Source organism: Mauremys mutica, chromosome 19 (assembly GCF_020497125.1).
Source record: "Mauremys mutica isolate MM-2020 ecotype Southern chromosome 19, ASM2049712v1, whole genome shotgun sequence".
Taxonomy (NCBI): Eukaryota; Metazoa; Chordata; order Testudines; family Geoemydidae; genus Mauremys; species Mauremys mutica.
The window spans coordinates 9821853-9847944 of NC_059090.1; the positions used below are offsets into that span (position 1 = coordinate 9821853).

Sequence of the window (26092 nt, forward strand, 5' to 3'; positions counted from 1 at the left end):
AATAATGCAGAAGCCAAATGTCCTCTGCTCATCCCCACCCACTGACCAATTGGCTGATACAGAGACTAGGGTTTGGTTTTGCAGCTGGCTACTATACAGCACCTGATGTTTTACAGTTAGAACAGAGGAATTTCAGTTACTTTTCTGCTGAACATGTTGGCCAAATTCTGAAGTCTTTATCCTCAAGCAAAACTCCCACTAAAGGCAACAAGCTCAAATCCATGGCTCGTGAGAGGCTCTCACTCCCAATGATGGGAGCGCCTTACTTTCTATGGTAAGATTCTGTGCAGCCTCAGAAAGGGGCAGGTCGTGCCCTACCCATACCCAGGACTCAAGGCTCCTGGCTTTTCATGCCATCATTGCTGGGGAAGAGAGGAGGCTACTAAAACCCTGGCATAACAATACACCCTAAAGCCTGGAAGCACCCGTAGAGGAAGGAGAGAGGGGATCCTGGTGATCGGCTGGTCAGAGCACCCATAATATGATCTGGTGGCTGGGATGACTGAGAAGGACCCCAGAGCCATTATTGTTGCCCATCCCTTGAATGCATGCAGGGTATGTGTCTGATAGGCTCCTGCTTCTCCCCAGTTCTGGTGACTCTGGGAAGTGGGAGGAGCAGCATGGGGACTACTCAGCTACCTCACTGGGTTGGAGCAACCCTCCTCCCAATGAGGGATATAAGGGGGAAAAATTAATTTCCCCTCTGCTAAGATCTGCTCAATCAAGAAGCCATTTGCAGTGCACAATGGCAACTTTTTTGAACCTACTAACTTATGAAAAATGCTGTGTGTTCATATGTACCCAACCCGGTGCTCTATTAGCTAGCTGCATTTCCTGTGTAACAGGGCAGGCTGTCCTCTCTTTAAGGGTAATTGTGGCATGGGTCCAGCCAGCCGTGTTCCAAGGTTTGGCTCCTTTAAGGACAGCTATTCTGGGACTTGTAGGTCTTCTAAAGATCACACGACCAAACAGAGAGTAAGTCCTGCTGGAGATTGGGGGTCCGGTTAAGTGACAGTCATGTGACAGGCTACAGAATATAAGGCAAGCCTGTGGCTCAGGAGAAAGACTGGCAGGAGGTTCTTCATGGTGGGCTAGAGTGGGGGTTCTCAACATTTTTCTGAGTCTCCCCCCCCCAACCTACTATAAAAACTCCATGGCCCATCTAGGCCACAACTGTTTTTCTGCATGTAAAAGCCAGAGCCGACATTAGGGGGCAGCAAGCAGGGCAATTGCCCAGGGCCCCACGCCACTAAGTTGCTCAGGCTTCAGCTTCAGTTCTGGATGGAGGGGCTTTGGCTTTCTGCCCCGGGCCCCAGTGAACCTAATGTTGGTCCTGATTGGCAGATCCCCTGAAACCTGCTCACAGCCCCTTAGGGGGCCTCAGACCTCTGGTTGAGAATTGCTGGGATAGAGAATGCTGGGGAGCAGACAGCTGGGAAGAGTTGAGGAGGTAAGATTTAGAAGAAGCTGGGAAGGGTACACAGAAGAAGGAAGAGGCTTGGGCAATACAGCACTAGTGGGGTATATTGAGGTTGCTGGGGAGGGAACCCCTGGATAAACGGGGTAAGGATTCTGAGCCTCAGAGAAGAGCTGCAGCACTGCTTGACCCTGGGAGAGTTGCTGGAAGCCTATCTTTGTTTGGAACTTTGACTTACCCTGAAAGGAGAAGTACTTTTGCCGTAGTGTCTGGAAGACTCTGTGATGGATTTGGAGCGTCTCTGTAATTTATTAATACAGTATGTTGAGATGGTTATTGGCATGTTTACTGTATGACTATATTGGTTTAGATTAATAGGTGGTTGTCAGGAAAAACAAGCAGGAAGGGAAAGGCTGCAGTTAAGACACTTCTCAGCAAACTCTTGAGAGTTGTTAAGAGACGATGCCAAGATAGGAAAAGGCCTGGGAATGCAGGTGATTAAAAGAACTGTGGCAAGTTTAAAAAGGAACATTCTCTCAAGACCGGGGAGAAGTGGTTCAAGGGAACTGACACATGATACCTCATTCGGTGTGTCTGGAGATGTTATGCCTGCCAATATTCAGCCTTTAGCTAAGAGAGCTGGTTGTTTTAAAATCCTTTTTCTCTAAGTGCTTTGTTCCACTATTTAAAATACTACTTTTGTTTCAGGAAAGCTGTCGGATCCCTGTAAACCATCAATCACAGACTCCTGCAGGGAAGAACAACAGGTACCTGAGTTCAGCTGAACCTGCTGGATAGGAATGGTTGATCCACAGGGTGCTGTAGCCCAGGGATGGTCTAAATGTGGAAGAATTGTGGTAAAGGCAAAAGACCTCAAATGGTGCATTCAGAGAAACTGGGAAGAGGACAAACTTACAGCTAGCCCTGTAACCATGACAGCCCCAACCACTCAAACACACCAGAATCCAAATGGGAAGATTATGACTCCCAGCTCGAGGATGGGGGAAAGGAGGCAGTGAAGGCACCTGCTGCTGGATCAGGTAAGCTGCTCTGGCATGTACATTATAGAGCACTTCTGCAAGACATTCCACAGAATTTCCCAGCCATATACACATTGTGAGAGTGTGATGGAAAGTCCTTGGTTGCTGATAAGGGGCGAGACAAATGTGAGATCTGGGAAATTTAAGGAGTTCAATAAAGCTTAAGGACTTAAGGGACCCCACCAGATCATCTAGTCTGAACCCCTGTATGTCACAGGCTGCCACACCACCCAGCACCTGTACACTAAACGAACAATACATTGTATTGAAATGTGTCAGGCAGGCATGGACTTTTGGGACAATAAGTGTTACATTGATTTTCTGGGGAGTGATTAATGCAAATTCTACGACCCCGGTTATCTGGCCTTTTGAAGCTGTGCCCTGAGGAGAGGGCCATTGATTGGTGATTGCCTGGTCCAGGATACTGGAGAGCAAAGGCCTGTGCTGTATAAAGACACAGCTAAATTGTCCAGTTGGGAGGTCTAGTTCCTGACTGAAAAATTGACATGAACTTGTAACCAAGGGGGCAAACCCAGTTGTGGGGTTTGAATGATTGACAAGTATTCTAGGCTGGAGTTGGGGGTGACTTCTGGGAAGTTTTTAGCATGCATGTAGGTTCTTTTAATGGTTTTTTTTATGTTTTGTCTGTAATGCTTTTTCTCCTAAGAATACACGTGCTTGCTTAGAAAGAGCTGTGTGGTAACTTGTAATGGCTGGCAGCATGCTGCTCAGAGCTCTCAGAGACAGAAAGCAATGCATGGGGGCTGGCCTTTAGGTAGACTGGCTTGCCATGGATATCAGACTGGCTGGCAGGGGGCTGTGCAGCCTTAAGACTCCATTCTGAAGGGAGAGTGATGGGTCTCTGCCAAAGAGAGGTGACAATTGGGAGCCAGAAACCTTAAATATGCCCTCATGGGACCATGGAGGGCGAATATAAGTGCATTTACCCTGAAACTGCAACATATGGCACCTGCCACCCCACCCCACCACCAAGCATGTACTTACTGCTCTGCAAAACTGGCCATGTTCCAAGGTCATGGAGCAGCAAGCTTGGCATTTGGCCCCGTTAGAGTTTTGCCTGAGTAGGGGCTTCAGGATTTGGCTCATGAGCAGCCGTAGTTAGGCAGTGGTCTTATTCCCAGTGCAATCCTAACCTTACATGCAATACTAGCAATACCTCTCACAACCAAGAAGGGAAATCTGACTGAAAATTGGACCATTTCTTACTCAGGAATCTCATTGTCCTCTTCTACAGGGCACCAGCCAAAAATCTCACAGGTCTTGTTATTGCTGTTGAAATCTACACACTTCCCAGTCATGATACCTGAAGAAGACAGGGTTTAAAGTTCACACTTGCAGTTGAATTATGGGACTGTCTAACAGTTGTAGATGCTCACTGTCAAATCTCACATTATTGAGACAAAGGGTAGCCTTGTGCTCCTAGGACTTGGAAGACTGTTCAAATCACAGCTCTGCCACGGACTCCGTGTGTGACCTTGAACAAGTCATGTAGTCTCTTTGTGTCTCGGTTCCCCATCTGTGAAACAGCGATAACTATCCTTCCTTTGTTTCTTTTGTCTGTTTGGTATGTAAGCTTTTTGGGACACAGACTGTCTCTTACACTGTATGTTTCCAGTACACACCACAATGGGGCCCTGATCTTGCTTGTGAGTAAACAGTAACTAATAAATTAATTAATTATTACAATAGGCCTGGTTGCAAATATCACACACACCACAAGGAAAGCAATAATGCTGAAGCAGAGCATCTATGAGGCTTTGCAATTCGTCTGTGGTTAATTCACTCAGTTTTAAAACTTTGGGGGAACAATAACACTATCTGTATACGTGGGTCAGATTCACCCCTGTGCAGAGGGTCTATGCAACACTTTAAACCAGCAAAATAGGTCTTGTGCTGGCCTTCTGCACAGGGGTGAATTTCACCTGGCAGACTGAGGCTAAGGGAGTTGGGTATGGCCAAAGAATGTGAGTCCACAGCAAAGCCACAAACAGATGCCAGGAGTTCTGACTCCCCCGACTACTCCAGCAAATAGTTCACTTTGATTGTTAGGAAGCAGTAAGGCTTTGAGGATCAGGAGATCCTGTTCCTTGTGAGTCCAGATTGTTGCTAAGTTTTAGCAGCACCTGTTGTCACAGATCTAGTTGAGTGGTTTCTCCTAGACATTCACCACACTGCTGTGAAGGACCCAGCCACTGAATCCTGTGAGCTAAAATGCTCTAGAATCTGAACAGGCTCTCTCTGCTTTGGAGTCTCTAGGCACACCCTTGGTAGAGGGTGTGAGACAGAAGATTTGCTTGAGATCCCATAGACCAACTGCCTGGCCCGGGAACTAATATTGACCCTTCAGACTTCTCATCCTTAACCATACCCTTTCCCAAAACTCCAGCTGTGTGGATGCTCTGGGTTCACAGGTTAACTTTTCAAGGGGATGTGACAGATGTAGCACATACAACACAAACAGACTCTCTGCAAGTTTATAACACACTATTGCGCTTTACATTTAATAGCATGAGAAATACCCAGATCTATAAAAAAACAATAAAACCTACAGGCATTTCCCTGCCTCAGTTTCCTCATCACTCCAGAGTATTCTCTGGGCTGGGATGAGAGTACTCTGGTAGTATCCAGGTCTCTCTCATGCTGTGCATTGTCTGTCTTCACCTCTCTGCCATGTCAGCTTTCTGTTTTCTGATGTTGATGGATCCTGCAGCTAAACCACCACCACTACACCTCTCCCCCATGAGGGGATGCCCATCTCCTCCCCTTTCCTGCCTAAAACTTCCTGTGTGGCTTTCTCCGGATATCTGAGTGTATCTTTCCCGTATTCACTCAACCTCTGTAGTTGTTAAAGACTAGCATGAACACCTGGGGTTTTTTTGTCCTGCATTTGGGGATTTTCTGCTCTCCCACCCCTTCTGCAGAGGGGTAGGAGAAAGCTCAAGACCAGAAGAACCAGTTAACATATTGTCCAAGGTGCTTCCATCTGAATGGTCAGTGGTTGTGTTCTAATGACCTGGGAGGGATATAGCCCTTGTCAGCAAGGATGTGGTCTACGTACATATAGAGGTATTCAATGATACCTTGAAGTTGTCACTACGAAAACTGCTGTATCAGCCAGAATTCAGATGTTGTACAGTGTCCCTGCATCATCACCCCTGTAGCTCTCCCCTACAAGTTTTCAGGTTTACCCAAGTAACCTTTAAAAATGCACAGACTGCAGCTATGGAACAGTGACCCCAAGAAGTAACCAGTTAATGGTCACTCTCTGGTAGATTCTCATCACTCCAGCACGGAATATGGGAGTTGTCTGGAGAGATCTTACTAGGGTCACTCAGATCCCCTTGTCAGCTTCTCCATGTTTATAAGCTTAAAAAAAACCTTGGAAGTCAAAGTATATAATTAAATAGAGTCCAAGAGCATGCTGGTAGAATATATATTAGGAGATAGACTGACCAGCATGCCCCATTACAATCCTGTTTCTATCTTAGTAAGCCATTTTCCTACCATCCTCCTTCATTAAATTATCTTCATGTCCTTAAGATTGGAAGAAAACTCCCTGAGAAGGAAGTTAGGAACACTGGCATTGAACCTGAGCTTCTGCTGCCAATGAGGCACTGCTGCGGAGTGCACAGGCAGATGTGGATGGAATAGTCGGAGTGGTTGACCCTTTTTCCAAAGAGTGGGAACAAGAGAGAATCTTCTCATGTTCAGATGTATCTGACCTTTTCCAAATGGGTTCAACCCATCTCTGCTGACAGGCTGAAATACTGCCACCTTCCTTGCACTGTGAGAAAGTAACAAAACAACCTGTCTAATCCAATCTCTGCATTTCCAATATGCCTCTCATTGTACCGTCTAGACTAAGAATTGAGGGCAGCCTGTTATTCATATAGTAACAAAAGCACATTAGGGGCTTCAGAGACAATAAAAGACAAAGTCCCTGCCCTGAAGAGCTCACAGTCTTAATGCCTCCCTTCTTACCTTGCCCCTGGCGACTGTACTTCCCTTGGATACAATCACCATCATTATTGCATTGTCCTGCATCTGGCAGCTGTGATGAGAAAAAAAGACATCGCTCAGTGGCTGGGAGTCAGGTGTCTAGCAATCCCTCTCTATACTGTGCATGGGAAAGCCCTCTTCAATTCCAGTTGTCTTTAGACTAAGGGCTTGTCTACGTGGGGATATTTCTGCACAGCAAGCCAGGGTGCGAATCTACAGCATATAGCATGCTGCACATAACGTTCCTCATAGACAAGCCCTCAAGCTGGGACTTTGCTGCAGAGTAACTCGAGTTATCACTGTTCAAACTAGCCTAGTTCTAGTGAGAGCAGCTACATTGCAAAATAGCGCTGGGGTCGCATTGAGTGATTGATTGGATTAGCAGCTGGCAAATTGTGCTCATTTGAGCTGTATCCTTACTACCTGCTGGGCCAGTCAACTCAAGTTAAAAGCACCACCACACTCAAAGGACTTTGTGTGTGGACAGGACATGAATTGGGGCAACACTGGATTTATAATGCAAGGCAACTCTGCAGTGAAGAGAAACCCTAAACTGGATTGAGAATTGTGCCCTATGGGAGGCAGATTTTCTAGGTGGCCATTCCCAGAAAAGGAGAGTGGAAAATCCTTAGGGAATCTGATTGTCTTCACTGTTGGGCCTAAGAAGATACTGCAATCTCATCCCCTGCCTCACTAGAGATAGCATCTTGTGAATACAAGTACTACTCCTGGGGGAATTCTGCGTCACTGTGTATGCGTAGTTGCACCCAGAACCCCCCAACAAGCCCCTGTGCATCCAGATCCCTGCCGCACCCAGGTCCCCCACACAGAACCCTCTCAACCCACACCTGAATCCCCTGACACTAAGCTCTTCCACATTTGGATCCTGCCTTGCTGAGCCTACCTGCCCACACCTGGTGCACCTGGCACAAAGGGGCAGGGACCTGGGGTGTTTCTGGGGCAGGCCTGGTCCTTGGACCAGGGTTGGGTGCAGCCTCACTGCTGAGTCTGTGTCCTGGGGAGAGCTGTACAGTGATCTCCCACCTCTGAGCAGCCAGTGGCCTGTGCTCTCCAGCGCCATGCTGGAGCCTCCACATTTATTTGTCAACTACGATTTGCAGAATTTTAAAATATCGTGCGCAGAATTTTTAATTTTTTGACACAGAATGCCCTCAGGCGTAAAGTACAAAGGAGGCAGGGGGTAAACTCCAGCAAGCTAATCAACTGTAGTAGATAATCCAACCCTCCCAAAGGCCCTGTACTGGTCCTGGTTATATATGTAGGCTGGATTCTCAATGGTGTTCAAGGGGATTTGCATGCTCAAATTTCCATTTAAAAATTAATGGGCACTTGAGCATCCAAATCCTTTAAATGGCATTAGAATTCTCAGCAGACTGCAGAGATTGAGCCAGGTGACTGTTGCAGGTAGCTGCAGAAGACCATGTACTGCAACACAAGGTTTCCTTGCAATCCTTTTGGATTTCTGAGACATGGCAAATCCTGTGGGGAGGATGGAGGAGGCTGAAAATAGATTTGCTAATGAGTTTGTCAGTACTAGGGATGTTTTATTATGGAAAGCAACTGTAGTACAGTGCATCCAACACATTAACTGTAGCTTTCCCTTGCATTATAAACAGCATATTTCTTTGCCAAAAATCTTAATATCCATAAAGCTAAAGATCAGAAGCTTGCTACTAGCAAATTGGTGGGAAAATAATGGGCTGTGTTACCCCCGAAGAGAGGGGACTTTGCTACTACAGGGAACAATTCCACCCTGGCGTGTCTCTTATCCATTAGGGAGGAATTCTTTGTGAACTGACTTGCCTATCACAAGGCATAGAGGAAACTTGTGACTCCAGGTTTCATATTGAAATAACCAGCCAAAGCAAGACAGTTCCAAAGTCTCATCATTGGTTCAATGGATGGGGCAGCAGACTAGGAGTCAGTAGAGCAGCTATCCCCAGTTCTGCAACCTTGAGCAAGTCTCTTCCCCCTCTGTGCCTCAGTTTCCCATGATGATACATGATGGATTAATACAGTGTGGTACAATAAGAACTGACCTGAAGCTTCCACAAAACTTGGACTCAAACACTGAGGTGTGATTGAGTTTGGGTAAATTCTCTACAAGTTCTTTCATTTGGGGGATTGGCTGGAATTTTAGGCAAATATTTGGGATGTGGGGAGAGGCCTGATTTTTTCCCCCTGAATTTATTCACCCATCCCTAATAAACCTAATTTAAAAAAAGAAAATCTCTGCAAATATAAAACAATTCTATTTACCTCAGGGCAAATATCCTGCTTCTGTCCGCTGGTGATAATGACGTTTGTCATTACCACAAATGAACTGTCCCCCTACAAAGAGGAATGCGATCAAGTCAAAAGTGGAAACTTATTTTCAAGTGAGTCATCATGGTGCGGGGGGAGTTACTGGGTGTAAGGTGTTACTGTTATGCAAAAACCTTCCATCTGACCATGGCCCAGGCGGTAAACAACCCCACCTAGAACACATACTGCCCATCTTTCCTCCCTTAGGCAGACTCATCCTTAACCCTCTTACCAACACCGCTACTTTAAAGACTTAACCAGATGGTTGCTCATGAGAGGCAGGCAGTCTCTCCCATGGATAGTACAGATGCTACAAGGGGGAGCAGTAGGAGGAAATAGAGACGAAATATCACCCAGTCAGATAAGGAGATGAGGGACAATGGGGCCAGCAATGACTATCGGTGATGTTTTGTCTCCTGGGGATACATCATTTTGGGCTGCTGATGGGTGTTGCACCTCCCCAGAGCCTCATCAGCAGTTTGGACCCCCTGGTTTGGAGAGGGGACAAGGAGCCCCCAGTAAATAGTAACTAGTCATGAGCTGACGGTAACCTGTAGTCTGATTTTTTTTTAAGAGGTGCTTCACCTTCAGTTCCTATTGACCTTAAGGGAAGTGGCAGATGCTCAGGACCTCTAGAAATAAGGCCCTTAGTGTGCTGCAGAACAGATGCCCTTTCAGACAGTGGTAGCCCAGCACATGCTGCCAATTCACAGAGAAGGCTGTAGAGCTGAAGAGTCATTTGCTGGTTCCCTCTCCTCCGCAAGGTGCCAATAAAGGACAGTGATTAGAAAAAAGCCCTCCCTCCTCCTTACCTGAGGTGGGAAAACATAGTCGGCCACGTCCCAGATGTGTGGGCCTATCCCGCTAATGTTAGTAACAGTTAAACCTTTGAGCTTCACCGAGACCGAGCTGATGATGCCGTCCTGTGACTGATAACCCTTCTCATAGAGGAAAACCCACCTAGGCAAACAAAGTCATTCAGATGAGTTACAGAACATCACTTTCATTAGGAGTACAGTGGGGTATCTGTTTTTTGTCTAGTTACCAGGATGGAGTAGACATAGAATGGGCTCCATTTGCAGAATGGGAAAAGCACAGATATTTCAGAAGGAGGAAGCACAGTGCAGTGGTTGAAGAACAGTACTGTGTTTGGGGACCTGGTTCTGTTCCTCATTTTGCCACTGACTCCTTATGTGACGTTGGGCTTAACCGAGTTGCCTAAGTTTTCAAGCATTGCCTGGTTTCTTTGGGTCTCCCACTTTAGAACCCAAAGGCCTGACTTCCAGAGGTGCTGAGCATCCCCAACACTAGGTCTGTGATGGCGCTAGCCCTTCTGAAAATCAGACTCACATGGCTTCTGAAGTTGGACACTTTCTGAGGCACTCAGAAGTAGAGGCCAAGCTAGAAAATGTGATCCTTAACCGAGTCTACGGGTTTCAATTTCCCCATCTACAAAATGAGGGTAACAAAACTTACCCAGCTCACAGCAGTGTTGTGAGTCTTAACTCAGCCATGTTGGTAAAGTACTTGAAATTGTAGATGGAAGGCGCTATAGGTAGATTTGAAAAGCATTATTACTGAGTTATTTCTGTGCAAAATATCTTGAAATATATTTTGAAATTCCTGGTGGGGAACAGGAATTGGTTCAATTCAAACAGAAACCACCCCGAAACCCACTCAAAATTTGAACCTAGCCCAAACCAAACTTTGGTGTTTAAAAAAAACTACCATTCCTTTTTGTGCGAACCGGCAAGTCCTGGTCAGAGCTTGGACCAGAACTACGAACACCTAAAATACCTTCAAGGAAGGTTGTTTTGAGAGACTTTTCAGCCAAGTCTCTCACATTTGCAAGTGCTATATTAACGTGTTGCAGATCTTGCAAGTCTAGCTCACATAACAAGTCTACTGATTCCACCAAGGATACTTGTATGAAGAAGGGTTGCAGGAATAGACCTAAGCCAGAACCTGTATCTTGAAGGTCTTTCAATCTCTTCTGTAGCCTCTTTCATCTATAGGCCTCAAAGTGCTCTACAGAAACAACTCTTTCAGCCTTACTACACCACCACAAAGTGAGGAAATATCTCCTCTCCCTTTTCAAAGATTATAAAATTAGGAATTGAAAAATCTAAGGCAGACGGTGTTAGTCAGAAAGTCCTAACTTACAGTTCTCTTTTCTAACCACTTCCTAACACGACCCCACCCCCCGCCCCTTAAATTAATGTCAGTGTCTCCAGATTTCAACAATGGCACAAAACGTGTGATAGTTCCATAAAGAAAGAGATCTACAAACTAAAATGCATGTTCTTTACATATGTGAATTCGGCAGCTTTTGTGGATGGCATGGGTTGATTTTGCAGGAAGTTAGCCACAATGTAGTCTGTGCGGGGGGTGGGGGATCTGCTTGAATTTCCCTGCTTTTAATCTGAATTTGACCTCATGATCAAGTGTGTGACAGAACCCTCTGTCAGACTAAATTAAATCAGAGCAACATTGAATGGTCTAAACATCACCCTGTCTCACAGTGCAATGTATGGTTGATGTAACTCAGGATAATGATTAGCCAACACTTGGTCTCAGCTGACAACTGGCAAGCTGAGGATTGCGGCAGTAAGTTATGTTAGTCAGTTGTCTAAATATTAGTTTACAGATTACTTTATGAATGGTTCATCACATTTATATGGCCATTAATACTTTCAATATGGCCAGATTTTAACATTAATTAGCATAGTACATGAACAAACTGTCTTTTAATCAACTCTGAGAAATTGTAAACAAGGCCAGGTGACCATTTTGGGTTGAAATCCAACACTTTGTGGAATCATCCACATAAGAGTCAATCAGACTAAAAAAGGAGCGATCTGGTTTTCATCCCCTGCAGAATGTGGGCATGGATCCCACTAGCTCTGGCATGCAAAGTGAGGGCTCTGCTGGGGGCGTTTTCTAGGAGAGCATAGAGGCAGCGGTGGTGAACATTGGTCATTAGCTGCGGCGGGTGCCTGTAATTGTCCTCTGCTGCCTTCACCATGTGGCTATGTCAGAGGCTGCAATCAGCTGATTAGCATATGGTGTTAATAATGGGTGAATTTCATCCCTTCCATTTTTGGGCACTCTGAGCATTTCTCTTGCTGAGGGAAGAACTGCATGGTAGTTTAGGGGAGTGGAAATGAACTATAAAGCCCCTAGGATGCCACTTCAAATCCAACCCTAATCCATTAACCTAACCCACTGAGTGTGGTGCTGTGTCCCCCTGTAGTGGAGGCAGGACTGTATATAGAGGTTGATGAGCCCGCTACAAACATGAATCTTCTATCTCAGGAAAGAGAGATTCATGGTTTTCAATCCAGAGATCCCAGGTTCAATCCCTGCTGCTGACGACCCATCCAGCAGTGACTAAAAGGCTGTTGGGTGGCCTCCACCAAACAAGACAGTGGTCTCAGCCTCAGCCCAGCTCCTTGCAGACAATTCACACACCGAAGCAAAAATTCACACGCATCACCAGTGTTTCCCTTTTCCCATCTTAAAACTACAGCCATAGCAGCCTGAAGAGCACCAAGTTTTTAGCAGAGAAGCCAAGAACAAAAGGGCCTGCTTCTATGAGAGCCTCCAGCAAGGTGTTGTGCACCTTCAACTCCCATTGACTTCACTGGGAGTTGAGGGCACCCGGGGCCTTAATGAGCACAGAGACTGAACTGCCCTCTTAGCCATGCAGCTGGCTCCTCCATTGCCGGACGCTGCAGGGAGCAACCTGGCTGGGAAAGCTCGTACTGCAGCTGTGGCTGAGGGATTTCAGCAGTTTCCAGTGCTGTCACATGTAACGTATTCCCTATTGAAATAAAATGCAAATGCATTTAACAAAAGAAGAGATGGCCCTGGCGCCTAGAGAGACATTGCAATACCCATAGCCCCAGAGCATTAGGCAGGTCTGCAATACTTGCCTCCATTAACAGAAAGGTAACGTTCCCACAGTGACAAAGGATATTCCCCAGACCTGAAGAAGAGCTCTGTGTGGCTCGCAAGCTTGTCTCTCTCACCAACAGAAGTAGGTCCAATAAATAAAAAGATATTACCTCACCCACGCTGTCTCTCTAATAGGGCTAAAATGATGCTCTCTGCCTACTGAGTCACAGAAAGCAACACTTCTACAGGGCCAGCTCTACCAGATTTAGTAGTCACCTGTGCAGCAACAGCTGTAGTGCCTGGCTGCTGCCTAGACCCATTGCAGCATGTTTCTGGGGGCTAGATAAGAAAGTGACTGTGGGCCTGTCTTGCAATTTTTCTAAGGCAGTAGATGCTCAGAGCCAGCGTAGACCTGCTTCAGTAGATGGGGTTGTACACTTGGACTAGGAACCTAATGCCATCTGTAGCCAAACAGAAGGGGAACAAGAAGAATGCCTTGGTTGTGCCAAAATCTCCAGCCCAGGTTTCCTAAACCTTGCCAGGGCCGGCTCTAGGTTTTTTGCCACCCCAAGAAAAAAATTTGTTGGCTGCCCCCCACCCCAGCCCTGGGCTCTCATGCCCCCCACCACTGCCCCCTGCCACTCCAGCCCTGGGCTCCCCGCCAACAGTGCTGACTCCCCCCTCGCCTCCAGCTGGTCTGGCGCTGGCAGGATTGGAGTAAGCAGTGGGGGTCCCGGGCCCCACCTCAGCCCAGGGTCCCTCCAGCCAGGGCTCCTGCCGCCACGACTGGCTGGGACCTGGGATGGCAGAGCTGGGGATCACCCCGGCAAGGGGCTAAGGAGCCGGGGCACGGTAGCCCTAGAGGGAGTGGAGCCCTGGAGAGCAGGATGTGGGCCCTGCACAGCAGCGCCCCGCCCTCTATGGTCCTGCTGCTTCTGGCTGCCCTGCTGCAGTCCCTGGGCAGCTCGGGCCGCTTCACTCAGCCCCGGCTGCGGCGCTGAGGGGCGGCCGCCCTGCAGGCAGCTCCGTTTGCCCCACAGGATGGCCCCCAGCCCGAGTGTCCCCTGTTCGGAGCCTGCCCGGCCCAGCCACACGGTGCGGGCGCTGCTCCCCCACGGCGTGAACCACAGTGGCCCCAGGACACCCCCCGCGCACACTGCTGCTGCCAGGGCTGGCTCTATGCTTTTGCCGCCTGAAGCACACACCAAAAAAAAAAAAAAAAAGGATGGCCGGAATGCTGCCCCTGAAAATGTGCCACCCCAAGCACATGCTTGGTTTGCTGGTGCCTAGAGCCGGCCCTGAACCTTGCCACCATAGCTGGGGTGCTCAGGCAAATAATTGATGGATCCTAGGCAAATGAGTGAGCCCCCCAGTTTTTGCTGCCTGTAGAACTACTTGTCATTTAAAAGACCTTTTTCTAAGTGTGTATATGGGGGGGCAAGGGGTTGGTTTTGAAAATGAGCCTTCCTGGCAGAGGCAGCAGCTGGGAATCCAGAGGGAATTGAGACTTGTGGTTCTTGCATATTTTACTGGTAAATATATCTTCCAAGATTCTCCCGGCAGTAGAAGAACTGCATATCATTCTCTAGCATGGCTGGGACCCACTGGAAGTGTGGGAAGAAGAGTCTTATTGGTAACCAGACTTGCGTTTTAGTTTTCTGGCATAGGATTAGACAGTTAGAAATCTGAAACTGATATTTTTCTTGTGTGTTCCCACACTAGACCAGGGGATAGAACATTGTCTGCATCTTTCCCTCAGCATCCCTGTTGCTTGTTAATTTCATTGGGTGACCCCTAGTTCTTGTTACCTGAAGGGGTAAATAACACATCCTTATTGACTTTCTCCATACCAATCATGATTTTATAGACCTCCATCATATCTGCCTTTAGTCATCCCTTTTCCAAGCTGCACAGTCCCAGACTTTTCAATCTCTCTTCATATGGAAGCTGTTCTATACCCCTAATCATCGTCGTCGTTCTTCCTGAAAGCTTCTTGGGGCAGGAACTGTCTTCCTAGGCATGTACAGTACCCAGAACAATGGGTCCCTGATCTTGGGGCCTCCTAATGCTACTGTGCTATAACAACTTCCTCAATATTTGGAGATGCTCAGACTGAGGATTTGGGTTCAGATCCAGCTGGCTAACCCTCACTGTTGCTGGGGCTGGCAGGAACAGGATGCTTCGTATCTGCTACCTGCATTCTGTACACAGCACACACCAAGACAAACAAATGATCATTTTTTCACATGGTGTAAGCTAATGCTCACTTCCTTCTGAACCCTCTCCGTGGTAAAAGAAACCCAGTAGGACAACGGGAGGGAAAATACAAATGAAATAGCATTACAGTCTCACCATAGTTGGAAAAGTCTCTGCATGTAAACTTGTCAGATTAGAAAAACCCACAGGCCCATGCAGTAATGACTGCATGTGCTTGGAGAGCATTGATAACTCTATCTTAGGATGCACATAGATAAATATAGGGTACAGAGGAAGAGGAAGCTACAGAGATATAAAGCTGCCTCTGTTTTTGTCAGTGGGCTAACCCCAACTTTGCTTCTAGCATGAGAACGTCCAAGTCCTGTTGCTACTGAAAACTAATAGACTCAAAGACTCAGCGACTTTAAGGCCAGATGGGACCACCATGATCATCTAGTCTGACCTCCTGCACACTACAGGCCACAGAACCTCACCCACCCACTCCTGTAACAGAACCATAACCTCTGGCTGAGTTACTGAAGTCCTCAACTTAAAGACTTCAAGTTAGAGAGAATTCACCATGTACACTACTTTAAACCTGCAAGTGACTCATGCCCCGTGCTGCAGAGGAAAGCAAAAACTCCCCAGTCTCTGCCAATCTGACCTGGGGGAAATTCCTTCCTGACCGCAATATGGCAATCAGTTAGACCTTCAGTATTTCAGTAAGACCAACAGCCAGACACCTGGGAAAGAACTCTATGTAGTAACTCAGAGCCCTCCCCATCTAGTGTCCCATCACTGGCCATTGGGGACATTTGCTGCTAACAGTTGCACATCAGCTACATGCCCACCATAGGCAGTCCCATCATCCCATCCCCTCCATAAACTTATCAAGTTCAGTCTTCAAGCCCGTTAAGTTTTTTGCCCCCACTGCGCCCTTTGGAAGGCTGTTCCAGAACTTCACTCCTCTGATGGTTAGTAATCTCTGGTCTAATTTCAAGCCTAATCTCCTTTAGGTCAAGTGGAAACTAAAGGTTCTATCTTTGCTATCAATGACTACTATGGCTGAATATGCAGCAGTTGGTGTCATTGCAATATCATTTCTTCCCAGAGGCAGGCAGGATACCCAGTGCCATAATAATTGCCCAACAAACTGTTCTTCAAGAGAACTGGGCTCATTTACATATGAAATGTAAAAATAACCCTGCCTGGCAAACTTGCTTTCAAAGATAAAAGAAGTCTAACTTCCTCAGGCTTGTTCATTAAGGGAGAATATAGTTATGATCTGCAGAAAGTTGGGGAAACAGGAAGAAACTCCATTAGACAGATAGTGCAGCTGAGATGCTGAGCACTTGTGGCCATTAGAGGCTACAGTACATGTAATCTGGTATGGCAGAGATGGCCAACACAGTCCACAAGCAAAAGTCTCCCACACAGAGAAGGAGCTTTTCTCCCAGGCCTGATGTTGGAGTTAAACAAGTTTCACCCTTCTCAAAAAAGGGTGGGGGGAAAGGGGGGTTAGAATTACCCTTCTACCCACCTGGCAGCCATTTTTATTGCCTATGCTGCCAGCATATCATGGTTCGTGTCTTTATTGCACCTACCTGCTGAGATTTAAAAAAAAAAAGACTGGATTCTGGCTTTGGAGCCATGGCATAGGCTTTCCTGCCTGTTTCTCTCCAATATTTTGCAGTCCGTATTCCCCTCCCCGACTCCTCTGGTTTGTGTTCACCCTTGATCCCTACATGGAGGCTGAAGCTATCCCGTTCTGCAATAGCCCTACAGCTCAGATTTGAAGATGGGGCTGGTCAGAAAAGAGTGGGGCAGGGAAGAACCAAACATCATTTCTGTTCTTTCATAGAAAGTAGGTTTTTTTCAGCCACTTTCCAGACAGCAAATGTGGCAATCCAGGGCCTGCAGGGTCCCAATGGCAGCAATTACTGTTCTCACCACCATCGTCCCCCCATTGTGAGGCTGCTGCCCTGCCTCTAAGCAATGATTATTTGGGGATAAAGGGTATGCACTCGCTGCTTCTCATGCAAATGCTACTAATTGCACATCCACAAGAGTTAAACAAAGCCAAGCATCGCTCACAGTCCTACCTCAGCCATTAGACATGCGAGGTAACAAGCCTTCTGCTGTTAGAAGCTAGAAGCCCTCTGGCAAGTATTTCCTAAGAGGGATTGAGGTCCATCTTTAGGACTTTGCCCATCTTCAGCGTACGTGGGGGAAATCAATATTATTCCATCACTGAATACACCTCAGCGGATCCATCCCCCCTGGCATAGAGAGGTGCAAATAGCTATGGGAGCAGGAGCCGATCTTCTACTCCCATTCCACCACTGTAGCCCTCCTTCAAGGCTCCCATCCTAGAAGGGCAGTTTAAGTTCCTTTGGATACTCCACAGCAGCCTCACCAGGAGAGGCTGCAGCAGATGTGCTGAATCTACCATGCTCCTTATCTGGCCTGCCCTGAGATGGAGGCTGGTGCAGGGACTTTACTGCCTACATTAGTGTATTTCAGCGACTGCGGTGGCCCACATGCACTCTGAATCATACGCATACTCTGTGGTGAGATTGTTCAATATGTGGCTAGGCTCACTGGGCAAAGGGTGCAGCGATTCTGACCTCTTTTTGAAAAACACCCAGCGCCACGCTACAGAGTTTGATTGCTGCCTGGGGGCGGCCAGTTCAGTTGCAGTTTTTAGAAAGAAACTTGTGGTGAAAACTTCCCAGGCAATTCAGGGCACGTGAACTCTTGCTGGAAGATTCTTCTACAGCTCTAAACACCCAGGATCAGGACATGCTTTTCAGTTTGTGAGGAGCTTTAGACACGTTTGCTTTATTTACTCCCTGTCTAAAACAGTTTCTGCTGAGCTCTAGCTGCCTTCAGGTCCGGCCTTAAGCACAAACAAAGCAAAGCAGACATTTGCGCCTTGCTCTTTTGCTCATCCCCTGCTCATTCTTTAACCCATAGGCTGTCCTTACCGCCTTCTTGGGAAGCAGGACCAGAGATGGAGGAAATGTATGGCCTTATTCCCCTCCACTCCTCCTCCTCCCTCTTTCAGCTGCTTGGGTCTCACAAATTACAAAGTTTAGGGTTAATATGATGAAAATAGTAACAGCAGCAGGCATTGAGGGCCTGAACCAATGACTTAATTGGCTTTGGATCAGGCCCTTATAGAAGGCCTTTCCTCCAGTGAGCTTACTATGATTTATGATGTTTACGTACTGGGATTGTTACACTCATCACTGACATGTAGCCACCTCTGGGGTTTAACACAGCATCTATTTAACAGTGCAGTGCAACACAGCTCAACAAACAGCTCAGGGCAAAGTGAATACTGTTTTCAGGTGAAACTGTTGGGAGATGTAAGGAGACAAAATATAATTACTCACAACATTAGAATCTAGCTAATGCCCCTGCTCAGGGTGTCTAAGGATCATAAGCGGCAAGGGCTCAGCTTTACTTCGCATCCAGAAGGGGGCCGAACAGAAATTCCAGTACCAAGACAGCCAAGAACTGAATATGTGGCAACACTAGCATTGACTTAATGGCTAGTCAGCAGGTATAGTATCTGGAAAGTTCAGAAGAGCTGCCATTTGGAATTTCTCACTGAAATGAAAGGCTATGTAATGAGCTAGAAAAGCCTTACCCTATGATGTATCCAAGGACCACAAGCTGGATCAGCCGGAAGATGAGTCCCACTTTCTTGTTCTTCACCAGCACCATTCGGGGGGTGTCATATTCAAAGAAGAAGGAAGCGGCTTTCTCCCCGAGTTTGAGCCCCATGGCTGATGCAGCAGGACTAAAGCTTTTCTATGCAAATGCCTAATCCCAAACCAAACACAGGCTCTGTCGCTTCTGACTGTAGTGGGTGGAGCTCCTCGATACAAGAGGTCAAGTCTTCTGTTTGCACAAAAATCTACCAGTGTTTCCCTCTGCACATCTGGTTCCTTCTCAGCGAGGGGATGGAAGCTTGCTCTTCCTATATGCTCACCTCTGCGTGCACAGTGCACTCAGTGTCTCCTTAGATGGTCTGGGGGTGGGTATATATGAATATGTAACGGAAGCATACAACCCAGGCTATCCGGCAGCACAGTAACTGCAGCACAACACAGGCAGGATGGGTTAACGCTTACAAAGCATTTGGACAATGCAGAGTGCAAAGTAATGTGCTAAGAGTTACTATTCTGATTGCTCTGACTGGGGCAGACCTGCTGGTAGGATCAGCACATTGCCATATATAATTTCTCAGAAAGCTGAAATCATCCCCGGGTAACAGAAATTGCCTGTTAGCAAAAAATGGAAGTTGTGAAATCAAGATGCATGGTCTAAGTCAGTTTGTAGATTGCTGTGGGTTACTGAAAGTGCATGGGACCCTTTCCTGTTGTACGCTGCTTCTCCAAGCAACTGTATACTGGGAAATAACGTTTTTTCCTGTGGGTTTTTGAGTGGGGTTTTTTTGGTCTTCATGATTACAGCAGGTGGTGCAGCTCTCTGGTAACTCACTTGCCTTCCAGAGCCCAATGATTCACTCTCCTCTACAGTTCTGTTCCTTCTTGGCATTAGCATTGCACTGGGAGGTCAAAGGGTGAGTCACGAACTCAAAACGACAGCCCGAGGAAAGGAGTTCGGATCTGAATGTTCGGTGGGGTTTGCATCCAGGGGTTTCTCTTGGGCCATCATAGAGATAAGGGCTAGTCACAACGTTTGGGTGTGGGGCTGATCAGATTTGGGATTTAGGTTTGGGCCTATCTCTAGCAAATATGGTCATTTCAGTAAGATTATAAAGGGATTGGCTATGTCCAGGAATAGGACTAGCAACAGCTAGAGAGCTTTGTAAATGTTAATTAACTGTCTCACAATATACCTGGGATGTGGGTAGCTTCCTCATATTATAGATGGGCAGGGACCGTCTTTGTCTTGTGTTTGTACAGCACCTAGCACAGTGGGAGTGCTAGGCCATGACTGGAGCATCTAAGTGCTATAGTAATACAACCATGGTAAATGGGGAAACAGACACTGAAAGACCATGGAATTCGCTAAGGATACAGAGAGAGGGAATCCATTAAAGACAGACTAAAAACATAAGAGCACTTGGTTCCCAGACCTGGGATCAGGTGAATATCTTGCCTAGCTTATTGACTGCCATTTGCAACAACCCTAGCTACTAGAAATAGATGCAATCCAACCTCTCACTCTCCAGCCTAATGCAAACACTCCTGAACTTTGGGAGAGGTTAGATCCATAACTAAACTGTATGACTCAGGTGTGTCTCTAAAGAGATGGATTTGGAATGTATCAGTTAAGACTGTGTAAACTAGGGAAGGTACACTTAAGAAATCCCCATGAGTTTCTGATTTGATTCCACTCCACCTGGCTTCAAAGCACTTTTCACTCTGAATTTCTGGTTCAGATGCATCACAAAGCAGAACCCAGGCAAAATTGCCATAGTTCACATCAGAAGTTTGCACAACTGGGAATTTCACTTGTTTTCAACTCAAATCCCATAAAATCAGCCCAGTTTAGCTCAGCAGTGGGAAAATTTTAGTGAAACATTGTGCAAACTTCAACTATGTTTCAAGCCTGTAAATTTAACCCAAATCCAGACAAAGATTTTAGGTTTCACTGAGAGCATTTGGAACAATTCTGATAGTCATCTTCATGCTTCAGGGAACATTCTGGGGGAGTCAGGAAGCTTTTCTAGTACTAAGATAACTCAGCTACTAACAGGGCCAGATTCTTGCACCAGTTGTATAATGGGGCATCTGGGGATTCTCTCTGGGAATCCTTAGATGGAGTAGACCTGGTATAGCCAGATCTATGGTACCTGGTCCTGACTCTCTTAGCACAGGTGCTGTTCTGGGGTTGTACCAGGGAGAGAAAGGGACATAGCCAAGCCTTCACTCTGGCTCTTCTTGCCTGGTGGAAGCACAGCGGGACTGTGGGGAGAATTCCAGGCAGAAAAAGATAGAGCAGCATCTCCAGGGTCAGAGCTGAGGATCTGAAAGGTGGTGGAAAGCCCCTTGTGCTCATGCTGAGCAGAGCTGGGGTGCTCTTTAGGATCTGGCCCATAATAATAACTTGCATCCATGTGAGCGTTTCACTGGTATCGATGCACTTTAGACAGATAATGCTATTGACTCCTCCCCACTTATGGGAGGGCAAGCTGGGTCGGGGTGAAGGGACTTGCCCAAGGTGGTGCAGGATAGGACTACCCTCTTGCCATGTGGTCTATGTAATGAATCTCAGGAGGAAGGGAGCAAAGAGCTACAGCCACAGTGCTCCAGCAGGCTGGGGAAGGTTTCTCAATGAGACGTTTATTGCGTGTAAATGAGTGCCAATAAATGGGCCTGGGCCTGTTAGCCTCAGACTGAGGCTTGGAAGTAGGGTTTTGGCTCAGACTCCTCTCTAGTGCGAAAGCTGTAAGTACAATGTAGAAATCCCACTGCAGGAGACCCAGCGAGGTTACCTTGCAACTTTTCAAATGGTTTCCAGTATGGCAGCTTTGAAAGTGCGATTCTGCCATGACGTGTGTATGTACGGGGAGGGGGGAGACATAGCTTCAAGAGGCTCCATAATTATTGCCTCAAAGATTTCTGCACTACAAGTGCTTAGCTGATGCGGGTTTTCCCCCCCAACCTCAACAGCCAGCCCTGCAAATACAGCCTGGCCTCTGAGATTCAAGCTGGGCTCTTCCTGATGTATGCAACATCCCCGGAAACCAAGGAGTTATTCACAACAATTGTGTTGAATGATATAGGAACCAGGCTAGACTCCAACTCCCCCTTCCTCTGGCTATTGTGACTATACCAGGCTAAGGAGAGTAAAACATGTTTTTTAAAATACACTTGTACTGTGAGCAGTTAGGGCTCTGCATAAAAGCAGGGAGCAGACCTGTTGAGACATGGCAATATTTTCACCTCGTCACTTTTCACTCTCTACTGGCTTTAGCCTGGCAACACTTTGACATACAGGCTCAATAATTTGAAGGCTTGACAAACAAGAAAAGAGCTGAACAAATTGATTATAACAAGATCCTTTCACAAGACTACAAGGAGCCACTTGGTGCATTTAAAATAGACTGCATGGAAACACAGATGAATGTTCATAGTAACCTTTTGGGCATACCATGCAGCTTAGAAATCTAAATCAGATGGCACCCCTTTGCTTACTTCTAAGTGACGTGATGTACTCCAGGCTCCTAAGCCCTAGAGGACGCAGAAAACCATCAGATGGGAAGCCAAGAGCAAACATAAATTGCTGCTGATAACCATTTAAGAGTGAAGCCCGATATTGCTACTGAGAAGAACAGACAGACCTTATAAGCTTAGACATCTGTGTGTGTGTGTGTGGGGGGGGAATAAATCATAACCTACTGTACGAAAGAAGGCCTTTTAGGGAAGGCTGCACATCCTTGCCAGAGAAATGGGAATATGGAAAATAGGACATCTAAATTTAACAGCAAACTCTCTTGTAAAAGAGGAACTTGTAACCCTCTCCAGGACTTGGATTCAATAGAATGGCTAATCTTTCAGCTAAAGTAGTTTCCTTGGGAGACCATATTCATCTCCGATTTTAAAATTTCTTCAGACAGCTGTTGGATTGGCTGCCCTGAGCGACTGAACTCCTCTAGTCAGAGGGTCTAATAGTGACTCATGATTTTTATTTTTGGGTGCCAAACTTGAGACAACTTAATGGAGTTAAACTTAAGAAACTTAAAAGGGTTGAGCACCTGCTTTCAGAATTGGGCTTCATTAAGGTGGAGGAGCTGGAAACCCCAAAAGCTTATGAAAGCTTAGGCCTACACTCTTCCCCCTCATCCCAGGATGTATCTTCAGCCTTGCTATAGGCCTTGCGCACATTCACTCCCTAGAGAGGCTTTACGGCACCGGCTTGTACATAACTCGTACCTTTGCTCCCCAGTCAAGTCCCAAATAAACCTACTCCAGACCGTCTTGAGAGAGTTCCAACCCCACCCCATCCTTGCTCAACCCCATGCACCCATTAAAGCAGGTACCCTACTGTCTTAATTACTTTATTACCACTAACCAACTAGCCTTGAAAGTATATTGCTAAGCTACCTGGCACCAAAACAGCAGAGCAAGTACAGCTGGATAATGCACTGTGTTATTTATCTTGGGCAGGGAGAATAAACTCTGCCCCTAGATCTTTAGCAGAGATGATTGTGGTAGTTTGTATCCCTTCCTAAATGGCAACATTTACAACACTTCCCTAATTAAAGCTTTGGTTCCCTGTTCATAAAATGCATGAGTTTATGATAGAGATCATCTCATCTACCATCTGGTGGTGGTATAAAAATGCTTACTTTGGGGGGTTTAAAATTAAGTCATGTTTGCCAGTACTATGCTAAGCTGCTGCCTTGCAGGTAAAATACTCAATTAAGGGACCCCATAGGCCAGATCCTCAGCTGGTGTAAACCATCATAGCTCCATTGCAGCTCATAATTGGGAGAAGGTGCCTTAGCTGAAGTCACTGGGGCTCTGCTGATCTACACCAGCCAAAACTCTGATTCTGTGTGGCAGCTTTAATCCTAAATGTAGACTTTGCTTAATATATATTGACTTTATAAACTCTGATATGAACACAAATGGTTTTATGAAATATCTAAACTAATATTTCAGTGCAAACAGGATTTTAAAAACTAATTGATGCAGCATATGCAGCTGAAACAGTGTGTAAGGCCTGGTCTATACTCTGTTTTCATCCCAGGATAACTGTTGGTCAGGGGGGTGATTTTTTTTTATTTTTTTTTTAAGACCGATTGAGTTATGAGGGTATAAGTCCTAGCATGGATGCAGTTATTCTGGTCAAAGGTGCCTTATACCAGTATAGTTTATTCCCCTTCCCGAATGGGAATAAGCTATACCATTATCAGCACCTTTATGTCAATACTAAGGGGAGGTTTACACTTTAACTATACAGATATAAAATGGCAGAATTTTCCAGTGTAGCCTAGCCCTAAAAACCAAAAAGTGAAACCAACTACAAACAAAAGAGGCATGAAGTTGAAAACAGCAGCAACAGTGAACAGCATATGAGCATGTAAACATTAAATACACTCAGGTGGTATTAGTAATACAGGGTAGGGAATGAGTCCTTTCAAAACACTATCTTTAACCGGCCTGGAGTGCCAGTACAAAATGTTCCTGCAGCGTGCAGTTCCATCCATCATCTTTGCCCTACCTCCACCCGGGGCTAGCCTTCAGTAGTGACTCTTTATAGCACGTGAACTGGAGGTTTCAAACCTGAAGTCAGTGGGCCTATTTGCATGCTTAAGTGCTTTTCTGGATCAGAGCCAGAGGGCTCAGCCCATAGGAGGATCGAGCCCCATGCTGCTGAACATTACTTGTCATAGTCTACCAGTCTGTCGTGCTCAACATCATCACAACTTCTCGCACTCCTATTTAGTCACACTAAGATTTCAAAAGGACGGAGGAGTCCTGTGGACTTCCACACTGCAGAGTGATGGTCTGGGAGATCAGAGAGGATATCAGAAATGCTGCACTACCACCACACTTAGAAAACAAAACAAAACAAAACTCAAACACCCTTAATAAACACTCCAAACTCAGCTTAATATTGTTATAGAATATTGTTGGCTTCTTCTAATGGCAACCTACAGATTTTTAAAGCAAACAACACTGATAACCATAAGCCCTAAGTATATTTACATTTTAAAGACAGAAGAGACTGAAACCTCTCACACAGGGGCTGGCTCTCTCTTATGGAAAATTAACTTGTGGTTAATGCAAAATAAGATGTTTGCATTTAAACTTGTATTTGTTTGGTCACAAATAAGGGCAGGACCCTGCAAACACTGCGGGATGAGTCTTACTTCCACATGTCAGGCCATAAAAGTTATTACCATCTGTTAATGACTCATGATAAGTACTGAAAGCCTGATCCTATTTACATTGAAGTCAGTGGCAAAACTCACATTCCTTTCAATGGGTCAGAACTAGGCACATAATCAGTGTTTGCTGGATTGAGCCAATATACTTAAAAGCTTGAGATAGACAAAGACAGGAGAGGAACTCCGAAGTCATCACAAAAGGGAGGAGCAGGATATGGCCAGAAGGTTTCCCCATGTGTACTGGCAGATGCTGCACTTACGATGTGTGATATCAGGGTTGTTTGTTTGTTTTTGAAAGATTACGTAGCCAAGTAGCAGTCTGACAATCGAAGGGAACATCTTCACTGCCCAGTTAAATCATCCGATCTGCACCTGAGCAGCCCCACTGCAAAGCCCGGCCTTGGTTACTGTGTCCTTGCTGATGCTGCGCTCACCCTTGCGTGTTGCTGGGACTTCTGGGGGCACATCTCATGGTTCTTAGTGCTGCAGCGGGCTGAGCTGCTCTGATGGTTTCCCAGTGAAATGTGGGAGAACTCGTCTGTCCTGCAGAGCACATGGAGGGTTGTGGGAAGACAGTGGAGGACTATCAGCACTTGTGGTTTAGCCTGTGTCCTTATTGCAGGTTACCCAAGGAAAAACTTCTCAGGTTTTAGTCTATAGCCCCAGCTGGGCCAAGTAGCCCAGGCTGAACGCACCACTGAACTCAGGTGAAAGGGTTTTGTGTGGGAACATGAGAGGGATTAGGGGCATCACACAAGCAAGCATCCAAGTTATCAATGAAAGGATAACATACCTTTAGGGTCTGACTACATTGCAGTGAAAGTCCAGGGTTCAAGCCTAGCCCCCCTTCCACCTACACACAAGTCGCAACAACCCAGGGCTCAGATTCAGGGTCCCAGGCCCCCATGGGGGTGCAGGGTCCAGCTTGAGTCAAGCCGGGACCCAGAGTTCAAGCCCTATTGCTTTGCAGTGTCACTGGACTCATGCTCTGGGACTCCGCCAAAGGTATCCCAAAATCCCACAGGCCGACTTTCTTTGTCTTCTGGACAGTCAAGTCTGGTGAACACCCAGGTTTTCCCAAACAGCACCATGAACAAAGAGCTAGAGCAGCCACATTTTGGGAGGGCACTGTGGAATATGGATGGTTGGACTCAGGTCCGCATAAGGCAACGTAGATGCTGGAGCCCCACGGTGAGACCCAGGTTCAACAGTTCCTAATGTGGGGTTACAAATGAGTGTGGACACTCAAGCCCTAGGTTAACAAACCCAGGGTCTGCTAACTCAAGTTCTCCTCATCTTGGGCTTAAACTGGAGTGT

The 26092-nt window shown here is 46.4% G+C and overlaps 1 protein-coding gene and 1 long non-coding RNA gene across 2 annotated transcripts in view; one reads left to right on the forward strand and one right to left on the reverse strand.

Annotated features, from left to right (window-relative positions):
* The window catches only part of P2RX1 (purinergic receptor P2X 1), a 32632-nt gene extending 13945 nt beyond the window's left edge, over nucleotides 1-18687 (reverse strand). The window contains exons 1-5 of the mRNA XM_044994327.1: nucleotides 18551-18687; nucleotides 9615-9762; nucleotides 8758-8829; nucleotides 6460-6529; nucleotides 3685-3781 (exon numbers count right to left, since the gene is read on the reverse strand). Coding sequence (XP_044850262.1) covers nucleotides 3685-3781; nucleotides 6460-6529; nucleotides 8758-8829; nucleotides 9615-9762; nucleotides 18551-18687 — 524 coding nt within the window. The remainder of the gene's footprint in view (nucleotides 1-3684; nucleotides 3782-6459; nucleotides 6530-8757; nucleotides 8830-9614; nucleotides 9763-18550) is intronic.
* LOC123353308 overlaps nucleotides 1-26092 on the forward strand; it is a 73067-nt gene that overhangs the window by 37950 nt on the left and 9025 nt on the right. Inside the window, exon 2 of the long non-coding RNA XR_006574456.1 lies at nucleotides 2126-2457. This is a non-coding gene — a long non-coding RNA (uncharacterized LOC123353308). The remainder of the gene's footprint in view (nucleotides 1-2125; nucleotides 2458-26092) is intronic.